The 17840-nt window shown below is 39.3% G+C and overlaps 1 protein-coding gene across 8 annotated transcripts in view; it reads left to right on the top strand.

Annotated features, from left to right (window-relative positions):
- Positions 1-17840, top strand: part of il1rapl1b (interleukin 1 receptor accessory protein-like 1b) — a 133792-nt gene that overhangs the window by 104826 nt on the left and 11126 nt on the right. For all 8 annotated transcript variants that reach the window (XM_051123458.1, XM_051123456.1, XM_051123460.1 and 5 more), the window contains 2 exons: positions 13087-13219; positions 16296-16441. In XM_051123458.1, the coding sequence (XP_050979415.1) occupies positions 13087-13219; positions 16296-16441 (279 nt within the window). The remainder of the gene's footprint in view (positions 1-13086; positions 13220-16295; positions 16442-17840) is intronic.

The raw sequence follows: 17840 nt of genomic DNA, 5'->3' as shown, positions 1-17840 counted from the left end.
GGTGATTTAGTCTCGAATAGAAGCCTTTCCCTGTCGGCTCATGTATTACACGGCAGCGCTTCTTCAGGCTCCTTGAAGTGTCAGCGAGTTACTGCTTGTTACAGACGCAACCATTATGGCCCATTGCTTCCCTAAAACGCTGGGCTGTAACTGTGGACGGCATTCAAGCCGTTAAACAGCTTGTAGTTTAAGAGCTTTGTGTTCGCTGCTCCACTGAGTGTGTCTCATGATCTGATCCTCGAGGTCGCTATTAAAAGATGCTGGTTGATCAGGGCTGTCCACCTGCTTCAGATAATGACACTGTGTTTTCACAGAATGTTCTCAAAATGTGCAGTTAATAAAAACCACAGCAGACCACTTATAACTTTGTAGGGAACCGAACTGAACTGAACCGATTTAGGTGCTTGTTCGTTCATTCTACAGTTCAAATCTCCCTGACGCCTGTTTGACACAGAAAGCATGAGCTTTTTGTCGTCAGTGTAACTACGTCGTTACTGCAGCTGCAGATTTGCCGCAGTATTTTCGACGGCTCCAAAGCTACATATTCCTTGACAAAGACAGCTAGAAATGTGTTCTAAGAAGCTGGTCATTTATAAACTTGAAGGTTTTAAAGTCTTGAGGTCTCTAATGGGGGTAAAATCTGAGTTCATGTGTCTCCTGGAAGAGCAGTTGATCACCATGCTTGTGAACAACGAGTCTCAATTTTGAAGGACTTAGTCGTAAGGACTTTTTTTTTCATTTATATTTGTGTTTGGCCGGGGTGTATTTGTGTGTGTGAGTAAATAGGCTGTACTGAAGGTGAAGACCAGTTGTTTACAGCATGCACAGGCCTGTTTTCCTAATAATAAAACTCAACTTGATCAAATCTAACAAGCTTTCAGTAGGTCACTAGAGTTACACAACACACATATGCAGTGGTTGTTAATCCAGATCCACAACACAGTGCTGTATGTCCAGGGTTAGTGTTGAGTTTATCTGACACAACCAGTTCATGAATCCGTTAGTGAGCGAGCTGATTCAGGGGAGACATACAGAACATCCACAGGTCCAGTATTACCCACCACTGAGGAACGGAGTTTAAGCTCTTTTAGCAAATATATCTGTAGAAGAAAGACATTAGCAAAAGCGGAGAAAATTAGGGTTCAGTGTGGATGATGGTAGGTGTTCTGTACAGCATAAAAAACTGCCTTCATTTCAAAACGGTCAGACAGAAACGTCTTCACGTTGGTGTTCGCTTGGTGAGGTTTTGTCAAGTGTGTTTGCAGCAGATCCGTTACTACAGAGACTCTCTTGAGGTGCAGACGAGCAGATTCGTTTGTTTTGTCTGATCTCTGCTGCTCACAGCTGCTGTGGATTCGCTCGACCAAATTACTGCCGTGACACATTTCGGAGCAACAAGCGTCATTATCCAGGGACGCAGGTGTTTCCTGACCTCAAACACACGCGTGGCACTGTGGAATAGTGCGTGTAGTTCTGCAGGGGACAGGTCAAGACTTAGAAATCAGCCATAAAAAAACACAAAGACACATTTTCCCTCTTTTAATTGAAATCATTTTTTTTTCATTTATGAGAAAATATCTGAGTTACTTTTCCAAATATGTAAATCCAGTTGTTTTGTTTTCCCACGTATTGACTGACAGCTCTGCTGTCTCCTTGTTGAGAGAAGGCGTTGTGTGCGCTGTGTGAACATGATGTCATTACTTCGCTGTTTATTTTTCTGACTACTTTTTACTTTTTCTCCTTACATTTTTACACAAACATCTGTACTTTCTACATTTTCAAACCAGGCTCGTTGCTTTTAGCTTTAATCAGCATTTGGTGGATCGCCATTCGATAACCAATCTCCAATAAATCATGGATCTGTTAGTCTTGACTGGCAACGCGATTCGGCTCGCGCGCGCTCGGCGTCTCCGCCAAACGGTTTCTATCAGAGTAATCATTGCAACTGACTCGAGAATGGAGTGGAAGTTCCCGAGCGGAGAATAGAGGCAAAACTGACCTGTTCAGGACTTCAGTTTCATCTGTAAACAGGCTGCTACGACTTGCTAGCAGTTTTTAATGCTCAACTAAGTAAACAAAGACAAAACTACAGCTATACACGAAACTAAACTAAATGACTATCATCACTCAAAATACTCTATGCTAAAGGACATCATTATCATGTACTGTAAAGTTACAGTAGTAATTAAGTATTTAAGCCATTTTAAGATAAAACAACAACACCTGGTCATAATGTGATACTTTAAATTGAACCTAAATAAAATTGTTACTGCAAATAGAATATAATGAGGTGGTTGTTTTGCAACAAGGTGGAGACAGTAAATGGCTGACGGGAAAAGTGACAGGTGCAAGAAAATTTGTGAAAAAAGGAAACACACACAAAGTGAGAGGCAGAGAGATATCATGGAAAATAAAGAGACTGAAAAGGAAAATGGAAGTTCAAGTTGTGCCTTTTTCTTATTTTGCACGGCCCCAGCCTACGTTTTTATACATTTATATTTAAATGTGATGGCCATACAAAAAAATAGGGTTGTCCATGGTTTCAGTAGTTGTTGTGGGTGTATGGGACGGCCTGGATGAGTGTGAGATTTCCTGGCCTGAATTTTGTCCCAGTCCGGCCCTGTTCTACATGCTGGTTGTTTAGCCTTGATACATTCATTAGCAAACAAATTTTAAATGTAAGTTATTTTGTATTAATGTGTCAATATGATGTGAGGTCTAGTTACCAACGTGACACAAAAACAGGCAGTAGTAATGAGTACTTTTTAGTACATGTCTGAGCCCATACTTTACTTTAACTTAAGTAAAAAAGTGTAGTCAATACTTCTACTTTTACCAGAGTATTTTTAAACATGAGTATCTGTACTTTTACTTGAGTGAAGGATGTGTGTACTTTTGCCATCTCTGCCCCTAGTCAGACACCGCAACAACAACATGAACAATGAACGGCTGTATTTTTTAGGGCTGCCCCCTAACAGTCGACTAACCGTTAGTCAACGAGAAGAGGCTTGGTCGACCAAAATTTTATTATTCGCTTAGTCACAAAAAAATCCACAGGAAGTGGCGAAGTCACGCAGATCGTTAATGGTAATATAGTACATCGGGCAGGACATCCAAACGCTCACCTACCATTGATCAACCTCAAATATGGCTTTTCATCTGAAAGATGTATGTCGTAGCAACTTTACATGGCAGCTCAATGTAATGATAACCTCGAAAAATGTACGCTATTAAAGTGTGTGTGCGGAGTGTGGAAGCTGAACAGTAGCGCGCTTACTGAAACGTTGCACTTTTGTAAAATAATTAAAGCAAACAGGATGCGCTTTCTGCCGTCTCTGTCTCCCTGAACTGAGAGTGAAACGTCTAAAGTCTAAATCAACCAGTTCAAATAGAAAACAAATATTCTCCGATTATGTATGTGTAACGACTTCATCTCTTAAACCAAAAACAAAGGAAGCACTATATTTTTTAGCAAATTATTAAAACGTTAATGCAATCTTGCTGTTTTCCCTGACACATTCATAATAATTATGTCTGCCGGTGTGCTGTAGCTTTTTTTTGCGTGCACTTGAGCGCTGATTAGGGTATGTAGGCAATTAAAGGCTAATTATTATGATTTACATGGTTTATTAATAAACATGCGACTAATAGTGGACTAATGCTTAAAACGAAGGAGTACTAGTCGACCAGAAAAATCTTTAGTCGAGGGCAGCCCTAGTATTTTTATTAACTAACCTTAACACAGATTTTTAAATAGTGTTATAAATGTATCGTTCCATGTTTGTCTTCTTGTTTGTTTGATTTTTTTTTATTTATGTAATTCAATACAAAAGAAACAATTAACACAGAACATAGAACATATGGGGGAATACAGAGGAGAACAAAAGTAGAGAAAGAACATTTAAAAAATGAAAAAATACAATTTACTTAGCTGTTCTATAATACAAATGTCTTTAGAGCTTTTTTATTGGAGGAGACCTTCTGAAGTGATGACAACAATAAATGTAGATCAGAAGCTAAAATTTTGCAGCTAGGTTTAAATTTAAGTTATCTAGCTTTGTTGATATGGTTTTTACCCATCATACATATAACGTTTAAGACATCATCTAATTCTTTATTCCTTATATTCAGAAATATCAGAATGGAAAAGAACTGTATTGACGGAAATACTACAGAGCTGGTGAAACACAAGAAATAGGAAAGTTTGTATTTGAAGCCAGAATCGTTTAGAAAAAATAAATAGATTCTTCTTTCTCTTGGCAGAAAGAGCAGAGTGGATTTGTTTTATTGTTGTGTTGGGTTTGTGTACAGCACACAAGGTTTATGCGCATACTCCCAGAAAAAGTGACTTACTACATTGGTTAGTTTTATTTTTCTTTTTTCCTTTTTTTTCTTTTATATTATTTTAAGTAAGTGTAATAATTGTTCTACTATTATCTTTTAATTCATTTTAAATTATATTTTAAATCATTTAAAAAGTTTTCAAATTCCTTGTTTTTATTGTTGTGATGTTTTTTTTTTTTTTTTATGATTATTTTAATTTATTTTATGTAAAGCACTTTGAATTACCATTGCATATGTCTTGCATGCCCCAAGTCGTCTTCTCTGTTTTTAGAGTATATCTGTCGCAGAATTACAGTGCCACATACTGGTCTGTGGACAGGCCCTAAATGTGACCCTGGACCACAAAACCAGTCATAAGGGTCAATTTTTCGAAATTGAGATTTACACAACATCTGAAAGCTGAATAAATAAGCTTTTAATTGATTTGGCCGAGATACAACTATTTGAATATATGGAATCTGAGGGTGCAAAAAAAATCAAAATATTGAGAAAATCACCTTTAAAGTTGTCCAGATGAAGTTCTTAGCAATGCATATTAGTAATCAAAAATTAAGTTTTAATATATTTACAGTTGGAATTTTACTAAATATCTTCATGGAACATGATCTTTACTTAATATCCTAATGATTTTTGTCATAAAAGAAATAATTTTGACCCATACAATGTATTTTTGGCTATTGCTACAAATATACCCCAGCGACTTTTGGTTTTGTGCTCCAGGGTCACAAATGTCAACATGCATATCTCACTCACATAAAAAACAGTTTCAGTATTCCTCAAAATGAATCAAAACAGTGAAATGCAAACTCAGACTCATTTGATACAAACTAGCAATAATTAAATTGTGATAAATAACAGAAATATACTTTATGTATTTAATCCCAATTTATTAACTAATGTCTTTGCTGTTGACTTTCGATGATCCAATTCAACCATACAAATACATACATGCATATGTATATATATATATATATATATATATATATATATATATATGTATATATATATATATGTATATGTATATGTATGGGGTTTTTTTTTGTTTTGTGAAACTTTCTTCTTCTGTGTCCTATTCTTCATGCAATCCAGAATGCCTTATTCTGTTTATTTATTTCACTTTTGGTGTGACAGAGCTTTCACATTTGCCACAAATAGAACTTTTTTTATATTAAAAACAAACAAGCAAGCCCAGCCCAGATGGGAAAAAGTAAATCAAAAGTAATGTAATGCATTACTTTCCATAAAAAGTAATCAACGCAGTAAGTTACTTTTTCTGGGAGTATTGCAATATTGTGATGCCTCACTTTTAAAAGTAACTTTCTCCAACACTGCTTTAAACGGGCTTCTGTCTCTACAGAAGAAATCCACGCTGTGCTGAGGACAGCGGTGTGATGCTGCAGTGAGACAGATATTAATATCCATCTGTGTGCGCTTCTCCTCTCCAGTCTCTCTGCTGGTGCTCCACACGGACCGCAGAATAGAGCAATTACCAGCTAAAGACGACAGCAGCGACAGCCTCGTCGCTAACACAGGGAGCGCGCTCGCACCTACATGCGCCTGTGATCGCAGGACAATTCGTCTGATTGTCGATTAGCATGATTTATGCCAACGTTTGGGAGGAGTTTTTATTTGTCAGTCATGTTTGGAATCCTAATAAGCCGTCGTGGCAGGAGCGTTTATTCCGGGCCCTCCTTGTGCCCGGCACTGCTCTCGCTCCTTCTGTTTCTGTTCTTGGGGGACGGCGGGTAATAATTAATCCTTTTATGTGTAAGAAGCCGAGCCGCTTCTATTGTTCTTCCTCTCGACTCAACCTGAGCGGGGTTGCCTAGGAAACCTTTGTGTGAAGGTTCGGTGTTCTCCAGCATTCAGATCCGCTCAGGTGTTCAGGACTGCTGTTTTCTGCTCAGTCCTGGACAATTTGGCATATATTATGTACCGCATATAGATTTGCAAAAGGAATGTTTGGAACTCACTGTAGCACACTAAAGCCAAGATAGAAATAGCCATTTTAGACCAAATGTTTGTGCGAAGAATCTAATGTGCAATTGCACTTTTGACTTTTGCACACTGATATATATTCTCTCTCTTTCACGCACACACACAGCTGAAGGATGTAACGGTCTTATAGAGTGAGAGATTTCAGCCGTCACCAACCAGAGATGAAGATCGTGACTTACCTACAGCTGCTGTACTAAGTTTGAGTGTCTCGTCCAGGCTTTCGCAGCAGCGAGTGTGAGTGAGTGAGTGTTTTTGTGCTTGAGTGTGTGTACCCGGATACTACTTTAGGTGTAGGCTCAGTGTGTATTGTCACCGTTAGCAGAGCGACTCCATTGAGCACAAACATAGCAGTGCTGCTTGTGTTTGTACAGAGGTCAGGCAGCTGCACATATACACACACTGCACTAAAGCACAAACATCTCCTCCCACTTTGTGCTCATCAGAAGCGATTAGTCCAGTCTACAGTGAAGTTACTCCTGTCAAACACGCTTGAATCTGCAGCTCCAGGGACTCGGAGACGATTCTGCCGAGATCTTTGAAGCTGAGAGAGACAGAAAGTGTGAGCGGGACATGCAGAATAAGAAAGGAAACAGAGAGAAGAAGAAAAAGAGGAGAGAAATGAGTGATGAAAGGTTCAGCAGGTTGAAGGACTAATGTGACCTCACCCTTTACCTGTCGGAGTCAAACAAACCGGGTTTTAGCTGCACGCAAGTCATTACCTGATCTCGAATCCTCTCTGCCGTGAAAGCGCCGCTTGTTCATGATACTCCGTCTGCGCGTGGCACTCTGGGAGGAAAAAGCCCGGTGATTGACATGTCAGCACTTCCTGTCAGGGATTTATGTGGCACGGCTGAAAATGCTCCTGCACCACAAGGTCATAATTTAGCTTCCTCTCGGTTTACCTTCCCCCTGATAGAATTGCTTGTAATTTATAGTATTGTTTTAATTAAATGGATTGAGAGAGGCCTAAGTGCCCACAGTTTGAAGACAAGCTATTTTTTAGGAAGTACAATCTGAATTCTAAACTCCTGCCTGGGACAGACATAAAGTAGAGCAATAAAGTGAACGGCCACTAAACCGGGGATGGTCGTTAGTGGAATTAAATCGTTCTAGAACCATCACAGGAACACGCGTGCAACCTGACACAACCACACCTGCGCGCGACTAAAGAAACAAAAGCCAATCTTTTATCGTTGCGAGCGGTGTCGGTGAACCCAGTTCAGCAGGACCCAGCGTGGTGATCGTGATGCGAGGGTTAGTCCAAGGCTGGACGCTCAGCCTTCCCCTGGCCATAGATATTCCTGCTCTGGGAAAACCCTGCGAGTAATTGTTGGCCATAACCATTTCCAGATGCCAAATCTACACCACCTTTCCTGATGAGAATAGAGAAGCTGACTCTAGATTAGTGGTCTTTAGTTTTGAAATGCTTTAACTAACTAACTTTGGTAATAAAAATATGTTTATCTTCATGTTTTAAATGACATCCATGTTAACCAGACTCGTCCCTTGAATCTGCTCCCCGCTGGATTTAATCCTAACGAGTGTGATCGTCTGTGTAAATAATAATAATATGTAAAAGTTGTACAGTAGCTAGTGGAATATATGACTTCAGACTGCAGGAATTCCATTTGAAATGAAACGCTTCTCTTGATGACAATGTTTATCAATCCATAGTGTGCACGTCACACATCTGCACAGCATTGCTATTAATGTACGTTTGATTTGAGCGTAATACAGGTTCATGGTTTATGGTTAATATCATCTTTCTCTGCAGGTGATTGAAAAAATCACAAATATGAGTTGTGGTAACATATTTCTGTGTAAGGATGTGCCACATCTGTCAGTTCTGTAAAAAAAAGTCCCAGTGAATTAGCTTGACGAGCAGCTTTTCATCTATCTGTTGATGTGTATTTCTGATCGAAACAGGCTGAAAGGGGAGGAAAGTCGCAGATAGCATTAAACCTGGGATCTGCTGTGGACATTCGAGTCAGTGTGTGAATTCACAAACTCTGTTATGATTTTAATAACGCTTTGTCTCTCTCTGTTATTCTCAGTAATGGCTTTTGCCCAACGCACAGGTTCAGGTCAGCGTTCAGTCTTTACTCACTGGCTGCTGTGACTCCACATCTGCCAGAACAAAAGTTCCTATCAAACTACACAGAGAGTGACAGAGAGAGAGACTGAAAGAGAAGAATGTTTTGGGACCGCACTTACATACACCTTCTACAACATATTTTTTTGGCTATTCAGAGTGACATACGAATAAGGAAACACAGCAAGTCATATTAACAGCTGTCCAGTAAATTATGAGATCAGACAAGGGTTTTGTTGTTTTTCTTGTTTAGGGTGAAAAAAGGATAATGTGGGAATTTTTAGGCACTGACTCTGTTTGGCCAGCAGGAGGCTGAACAACAATCCTCTTGTCTCTGTCAGTGTTGGCAGATTGGATGGACGATTTCCAGCACAAAAGCTAAAAAAAAAAACTAAATAATGATGGCAAGATAATATAAAAATAGATCAATTGCACAGGAAAATGCATCAAATCAGGGCAAATACATTATATGACTAAAAGGCAAACACTGTCAAAATGATAGTCAACGGATTTCCCGATATCCTAGAAAAAAACATGCATTATTTTCATTGTCAACAGTCAGAATAGGCCAATTTAAATGCAAAAAGTGCCCATTATAAGTGATCAGAATAAGCAGCGTAGCAGGTATTTCACACGCAAGCAAGCACAATGACAGTCAAAACTGTCATTCATTGATATATACTGCACGATAATCTGAAAAATAACAATAATAATAATAATAAATAACAAGAACAATAATGCACTTACCATACATATTGTAGAACATAATACATAACTTCCAGTCAGAACTAACCAAGTCCAGTAGCTTTCAAGGATACCAGTCTGGGGTACGTTTCCCGTACAACGACATAACTTGCTGATTAACCTCCATAGTACGATGCATTGTTGTGGAAACGAACTAGCTAGTCATGACTGTTTCCCGAACATGATCGATTCTCCGTCGTTTGAACCACAATAGTTCAACAATGTATAGCCGTTGTTAATGAAGTCACTGAGTAATAACTTCTGCTATTTAACTGATTATAGATCTCTAAAATGCAGCTATATTGAACATGGCACCTGATGACTAATTTACTATTTTTTGTTCCCTGTCATTTTGCTCTATTTGATGTTTGATTCATCGCGGGTTCCCTCTTACGCCATATTCCGGGGTTCCCTTAGGCATTTATGCGCATGCGCACTATTCAAAAACGGCACTTACAGAGGACTTGCAAAAATACATCGATTAAAATGCATAAGATATAGATTGCACTGCATGCTAGCTTGCTTACTGTGCCCAAGAGCATAATTTATTGAACCTATATGTCTTACTAACAAGGACCTACGCTTCTAACCACAGGTCGAGAGCTGTAGTTCCAGCCACGTAAGTTTGTGACATTGTTTGCGAACGTTCGTTTGAACTATGGTTTCAGGAAACACCGAACCTTTGGAACTATGTTGGTAACGACGGAACTTGCGACCATAGTTGGCTAACGATGCTTTTGGGAAACGCACCCCTAGACAGTTTTAAAATATAGTGGTATAGTCCTATATTCAGTTTCGATTTTGATTGATTTCAATGATATTAGATTTGCAATAGGCTCGTTTGAGATGCGCCTCGTCTCGCCTGAAATGTAGGTGAGAGTAGGGGCTGCAGTGAGGGGAGGAGTGAAATAAGTGCAGTCAAGACGGACAGTTCTGACCTCTCGAAGTAGAACAGATTCCTATGAGATCAAAGGCGGATATCGCGTTATCACACTCACATGCTGTGTTGCTGATAAACATGATAGAATTTCAGCTCTGTTGTTTTTATATGAAAATAAATATGATGAACAAGACACTCAAAGTGCTTGCTATTTAATTCCATACGAAAGGCGTATTTATCATCCATTTTTACTTTAATACAAACGTGTATTTCAGATTTTTATAGAAATATGACAACAATCACATATCTCACGCAGAGATCACACTGGCATAGTGTTTGGGAATATTCATGCATAATTTAAACAAATAATCACATGATATTAGATTAAAAAATAAAACATTTTAGAAAAGAACGGCAACATCACGGTTGTCTGAACCAATGAGCTTTAAGCTGTGTTGTCAGCCAGTCGTTTCCCATCGTGCTTTGGTCAGGGCAGTTGGTGGAGAGCTACTGCGCCCGACTGCTTAATCCGACACAGCCGCCTCGCCGTCACGAGAGTTTTTGGCACACGTCAGCATGACATCAGAGCAAGGCGGACGTAACTCGGACACATTTCTAACCGGCATGCATCTTGCGGTGATCACCGGTGATCGATTCTGCGCAGAATTTGCTCACCTCAAACGAGCCTTATGATATTAGAGCCTTTGCGTCATCTCCCTCCACAAAGTAATTCACGTTTTGAGAGTTAACCCATTATACCCGAGATGTATCCAGTTATACATTCAAAATCTGATCCCTTATCCCACTAAAAACTCATCACTCATGAATTATGACGTCTGTCTGCTGATCCCTCCAGACTGGCTAAAAGTGCGGTGGGTGACGTCAACATCAGCACCAGCCGACTCTGCAGAGGCGTGTGTATTTAGTAACGTCATGATGACTGATTGACTTCAGTACATGCACACTGTTGTTTGTTAACCAGTTACTCTATGCAATTTAGATGTTTGAAAACTGACCCCAAACCAGCCCAAAAATTGCCCACCTGCCCAAACCACTTTTTACCCACGCAATCAATGTCAAATTGCTGCCCCAATATTTCTAGGTAACAAATTTAGGTTATAAAAACATTGTGGGAACATTGTTTCTAGAACGCTGACATGTTACGTTTTTTTGTGTTGTGATTATAACGTTATTTATAGGTTGCAAAACCATTTCTTTCAACGCTCCATTAACTTTTTCACCCGAAATAATACATTATTTGAACATTTATTTTTAATATTCTAAAACGGTTAAAATTAGTTTCTTACTATGTTCTGTAACTTTATTTTCACTCAAAATATATAATTATTTGTATGTTTATTTTTATTCTTCTAACACTGTTTTCTCTTATGATTATGAGAATGTCCAGCAAGTGAAAATAACGTTCTAAGAATGTTTTCTCTCAACGTAATGAGAACATATATCAAATATGAAGTTACACATTACGTTAGGAATGTTTTGTTCTAAAATTCCTATAACTTCCAAAAAATGTTCAAAGTTGTGAGAATGTTCCCTGTTAGGTGGGTGGTTAGTCCTTAGTAACGTACCTGCTCAGATGAACATCACTGTTCGTACTGACATTTTCGCTCATTCATTCATTCATTCATTCATTCCGTCTTTCTTTTTCTCTCTAAATTGGTTTGGATGCAGGAGGTCAGTTATGGCATTATGATGGCACAAACGCTCCCAACAACGTTTTAATGAGCAGAGCAGCTTTCAGCTGTCTGGATGATCCTCTCCGCTGGATGTGAATGAATAGAAGCCAACACAGACAAACACAATTAACACGCCATAGAGACCCGATTAACTAAGACGTTCTTGCTCCAATTTCCCAATTCATACAAGAACACGTCTGCGTGCACTATGACAGACGTTTGTTACATTCATGAATAACTGAACGATTCTGAGCACATTGAGGATGGTACGTCTGGCTAACCGTGATCGGGACAGGAGAGCCATTTCAGGCTATTTCAGGATACATCTGGGAAAAAAATGGCAGTTTAATTCGGAATACTGGCAGTTCGTTCAAGGATAAAAAAGCTTTTAAGAAAAATTTTATGCAGATTTTTCTGGAAGTGTCCACTTTTCAGTTGTAAGCTGTTTATTAAATAAAATCACGGGTTGATATTTTAATTTTGTGCCCTACTGACAAACATACAACACAGTCAAACATACAAGTCATTCATTATACAGTGTCAACTAAATTCTAAAATAAATATATAGAGAGAGATGAAGACATGAAGCCTTAATTTGAGTGTATGGTGTTTGGAGGTTTGGAAACACAGTCGGGTTCAGGCCGACCGTTAACAGCCTCGGTGCTGTTCCTGCTGAATCACTGTGCATCAGATGGTTTAGACTGTGTGCCACGCTACAAAACACTGAAGAACTTGCCCTAATACATGTCTGCTGAAGGCGTATTTGTGCCGTTTTGATCTGTCCTGTGTGAGAGATGGAGCCACAGTGACCTCCAGTGGCCCAGAGATGAAACTCCAGCATTCAGGGCGGGGTGAGACTGATGTACTTCAGTCTAGAGCAGGGGTGGCGAACGTCGGTCCTGGAGAGCCGCAGCCCTGCATAGTTTTGCTTCAACCCTTATCAAACGCACCTGAACAAGCTAATCAAGGTGTGAAGGGTTACTAGAAAGCAACAAGCACGTGAGTTTTAATTAGGGTTGAAGCTGACCTCTCCAGGAGTTCGCCACCCCTGGTTTAAAGTCTCTGTATTTATGTTAAAGCGTGTAGTATCTACAGAGGAACGATATAGATTTACAAACTCTTACAGGCCTGGAGTGTTTGTGCGTCTTGGGTAGATTTGGAGAAATGTTGAGGCAGTTTTAGGGTTATAGCGATGTCAGACTATGGTCTAGCAGATTAGCAGCTTCTGCTCCTCAAGATCAAACAGCTGTCCACAGGCCCAGCTCCATTTGAGAAATCTGCTTGCACAGATGATATGTATATATGGACTTCTGTTGTGATGTGTGTTTTTACAGGCAGCCCGGTGAACCTGACCTGCCGAGCGTTCTTCGGCTACAGCGGGGACGTGAGTCCTCTCATCTACTGGATGAAGGGAGAGAAGTTCATTGAGGATCTAGACGAAAGCCGAATCAGAGAAAGTGAAATTAAGTAAGTCATGACATCCTTTCATTTATCGAGAAGAATCGAAGTGGCCATCCATATCTGAATTTGTATTTGCAGCTAAATGAATACTTTGTGCGTTTGTGCACGAGTGCATGTACCCTCTTTAATCTTCCTCATCCACCTTGATTCAACCCCGTCAGAGTCATTCAGCGGCCATCGGATGAGTGTTAAGACCTCCTGAGTAAAAGCATCCTATTAATCCTGAGCCGTCGGGATGGAGTTGAACAGACAAGCTTCTTTCTCTTGTAATCTCCATCTAAATTTCATTGGCTCCATTAATAATGCAGTTCAGGCACATGCAATGTTAATCACAGCGTGACGAGTATCAGGGTCAAAGAATCTGACTGAATGTGTGCTCACCTGAACTACATCTCAAAGCAGAATATTCTAGACACATAAGAGCAGTTGGAGGAAAATATGGGCAGCTTGTTCCTTTTAAATGATTTGTTAAAATTTTGCCAACCCTACAATCCCTGTACAATCCCTGTTCAAGGAAGAGTGTGAGGTAAGATTCAAATATCTAAACAGTTATTTATGTAAAATTTGTCTGTTTTGAGCTGAAAATAGCCTATATCATTTATATAGGCATAATTCTTGTAGTGTAATTTGTAACTGAATGTGAGAGACAAGACATTTTAACAGGTGTGTTTAGGCATTTATGTTTATTTAAACAGACATTAGTAAAAAATTAAAAAAAAAAAATTCCACACACGTGAAAATACTAAATTTTACATAAAAATAATGTCATATATAGGCTACAAAATATACAAGGAATAAATATATTAAATTTAGTTAACTGATAGACAGGAAAAAACTGTGCGACACGTAACGTATATTTGCTGAGTTTCAGTTCAGTTTTGTGACAGAAAGGAAACGCAAATGGAAGAAAGAAATATTCTTTTTTTTGTTGTTGTTTAAGTTGATTTTGCTGGTATGAGGACAGTTGAAGTAATCGTGCCGGCGCACACAAACACAAAACATATCAGTTCCAGGCTTCTAGCACTGCTAACTTGACAGCACAGTTGGTACTTTATCAAAATAAAACACAGTGAACCAAACATCAGCGCGCCCGCCTCACTGTGTCACCGTTAGAACGTGACTGAAGTACAAAGTCTATAATTTATATAATAAATAACAGTTTAGCATTTGGATGCATCGCAAATATGGAAATATTATGGAATATTTGGATTTGTGCCGAATGAGAGCGGTAGGATACAAGAGCACAAAGCTCCATTTCGCAGACAGTTGAGTGCGCAAGCCTTTAAAGTAACATTATACTCCTTTATCAGTGAGAGACATGTTTAGAATCAGCACATGGTCACTGTCTAGTGGTCTTTGTTTTCAAGTGCACAACTCCTGGCATTCGCTGTTCTTCTGCTGGCGGTTATTAAACAGCGTTGTATTACTGCAGGCGCCCCCTTCTGGACTGAGGGTGAATTGCCTGTATTCGTTGTAAGGCCTCATGCACTGAACCAAGATGCCCGTACCGTGACGGTTCGGTACGAATATATGTATCGTTACACCCCATATATTTATATATATTAGTTTCATAATACAGTCTGTATGCAGCTCTTCTCACACTGACCTCCACTGACTATGAGCATCAGAATGAGCCCAGAGCTCTTTACAGTTTTCAGGCTGTCTGAATGCAAGTGTTTCTCTACAAGTGTGTCAGCTGTCAGTTCATCAGAACTGATCCTAAGGCCAGTTTGTCATTCTCTATGTCCATTTCGACTGAGACCGACTGTGCCAGTGGCTGAATGAGAAATCACGGCCTGCCAATAGTGAAGCGCTGACAGTAATGACAGTAAAATTTCATTTCTGAATCTGAGACATCCAGAATGCACAGTGATGGGCACTTGAGATCCACTAGGTTTGGGTCTCGCAGCTTTGTCCACTGCAGTCGCTGTAATGAGTCTGATGTTTGCTAAGCCACTGGACTCGTCGGTCCTGACATCACTGTAACAATGTCAAACATTCACAAACAAGAAGAGGGCAGAACGTCAGCTCATTCTTTATAAACAGGAACAGAAACAATTTTTTTTAAATGACATTAATTCCTCCTCCTCCTCTCTCTCTGTAGATGTAGTTTCCATGGCAGCTGCAAAGAAAAGGCAGTTTTTTCTTTTCCAAACCCTGTTATTTTGTTCATCACCACAGTGCTGGTGAAGGCTTGACAGTCGTTTGTGTGCGTGCGCGTGTGTGTGTGTGTTTGTGTTTTATAAAGGATGGGATTCTGTTAATTAAAATTTCAGTGTTTTATTAACTGTCAGCTCTTCATTTTCTTCACTGTCAGTATTCCAGATGAGTGGTTGTAGTTAATAATATTTTCCTCAATGGCTAAGTTACATTTTCTAAAAACTATAAAAATCATCCCCCAAACATCCCTTGGTTTTTATAAATGTGTTATTTTGATATAATTTACCATCAATCAATCAAGTTTATGTATACAGCGCTTTTTAACAAAACAGGTTGTCAAAAACCTTTGAATAGCTCATAAAACTTTGCAAAAACGATGTACATAAATTGTAGTGAGTATACAGGTTTAAAAATACAATCAAATCTGAACAATTCTTAGATATACAATTTGATGTAGGTGGAATAGAGCCTTATTTGAGGAAAATCGGCTATAAAATGTACACGGTCAGATTTTAAAATCTATATCAACATTGGATCACAACAGACAATCTCTTGTAAAGCACAAGTTTTATTTTTGGAGCCACAGCAAATTAATTTGTAGTCCTTTTTCTTCATCCTGACTGTTGTGTGTATGAAAACATTGCTCATTAGTGACAGCATGCTGAGGACCGTGTGTTCAGCCAGTGATGAATGGTGTCGCATGATGTAATTCACCCATATTGTCTTTGGTTTGAAATAAAAAAAAAATGGTTCAACAGATTCATAGTTTTGAGAAATGGACTTCCTTCTGTAACCGGACAAATGTAGAGGAGCGATAATGCAGAGAGGAGGTTATGTTCAGCGTGAACTTGAGAGTCAATTTGACTTGAGTCATAGAAGTTGTTGTTGAACAGTTCTCCCCTTCTTCTCTCCTCAATTCCAGAACTATTCGGGAGCATTTGGGAGAGCAGGAGGTTTCCATCTCGCTGACCATAGACGCCGTGGAGGAGAGTGACCTGGGAAACTACTCTTGTTATGTGGAAAACGGCCACGGCAGACGACAAGCCAACATCCAGCTCAGCAAGAGGGGTAAGAGACACGAACTAGGACTGAGCAGTGCTTTCTAACGTTTGAAACCATCGTTTGTTCAGCTGTGAGCTGCTCATAACTCTTCTGTGCAATTTTATAGTTTTCTATTCCGTTTATACATATTCATATGAAGGAACAATAGTGTGTCAATAATGCAAAAAAAAAAAACAACAACAACAAACAAATCTATTCTGCTAAAAAGAGAACAATAGTAAACAATCAATATTTCAGTTAAAGTTAGTTTATCGTTGATTTAGTGACGGCATAATCCAGCTCACTTCAGTTCTCTTCCAGTAGTGTCTGTGCGATCGTCAGTAGTCGGCAATATTGCCAGAAAGGAAATGTATAATGAAGGCTTGTTTCCAGAAACACTCTTTGGTTTTATGGTGTTTGTGGTGGCTCACTGATCATTTACCGGCTGCTCTCAGTTTTGGTGAAAAACAAGCCAATGTTAAAGTAGTTTTACTTTAAGATCCAGTTGTAATTGGTCAGTGTGACCAGTTTCTGGCAACCAGTATCCTTCCTGATTTTCCAAAAGGCCTGAAAAACACTGCTTTTGTCTGTAACCATATTGTTTAAAGTAATCAAGTTGTAAAAAAAAAAAAAAAAAAACCTAAATGTAGAAATACCTCTGTGTTTTTTTTTTATTTTTATTGCTGAGTTCAGACAGGCGTTTCCATGTCTGCATTTGTAGGTTGTGAATGATGCTTCTTAACATCTTGCACCCTGTTTAGCTGGAAATTTCTGCAACATCAAGGTTTGTTTCTTCCTTAGAGACCTAAATGACTTAAGTTGAGAATATTTTTACATAGTAAATCATTTCTCTTTTAAAATATGAATCTGAAAATGGCTTTGATGGCAGACGGATCCCCTCATTCTGTACATGAAAGAGATTGACTTTGAGAATGAAGCTGGGCAGATTATGCTGCAGTTGAGATTCACTCCTCACTCTGTTTATGTTTATTTCATGCCTTCAGTGCTGTTGACAAAACATGTCCACAGGGACTGATTCTAGTCCACTGCGACGCTTGACACTTGTTTTTCCTTTAAAACCAATGGCTCAGATAATGGAAACAGAAACATCTGTTTGCCTAAGAATGCATGTCCTGTTGAACCTACGTCCAAGGGTTACACTTTTAATGACCAGTTACCTTCAGATCACAAAACCTGTGGGATCTATCCACACTTCTTTCCCCAACAGACACATTGAGAGTTCAAGGAGTTGAAAAACGGCACATCTCGACATCCCAGCAGCCGCAGCAGATGCATCTGTTGTATCAATGAGGCCGTTTCCTCTGACAAACAGTGAGTTCATCAGCTTCCATCCTTCATTCCAGAACATTGAACACAAATACACGAAAGCAGCCATCGTCTCTGCTCTCTGACACAATCCAAAGTG

This window comes from Labeo rohita, chromosome 11 (assembly GCF_022985175.1).
Source record: "Labeo rohita strain BAU-BD-2019 chromosome 11, IGBB_LRoh.1.0, whole genome shotgun sequence".
Classification (NCBI taxonomy): Eukaryota; Metazoa; Chordata; class Actinopteri; order Cypriniformes; family Cyprinidae; genus Labeo; species Labeo rohita.
The sequence above is the reverse complement of the archived record's forward strand: the minus strand, read 5'-3'. Positions and strand labels throughout refer to the sequence as shown.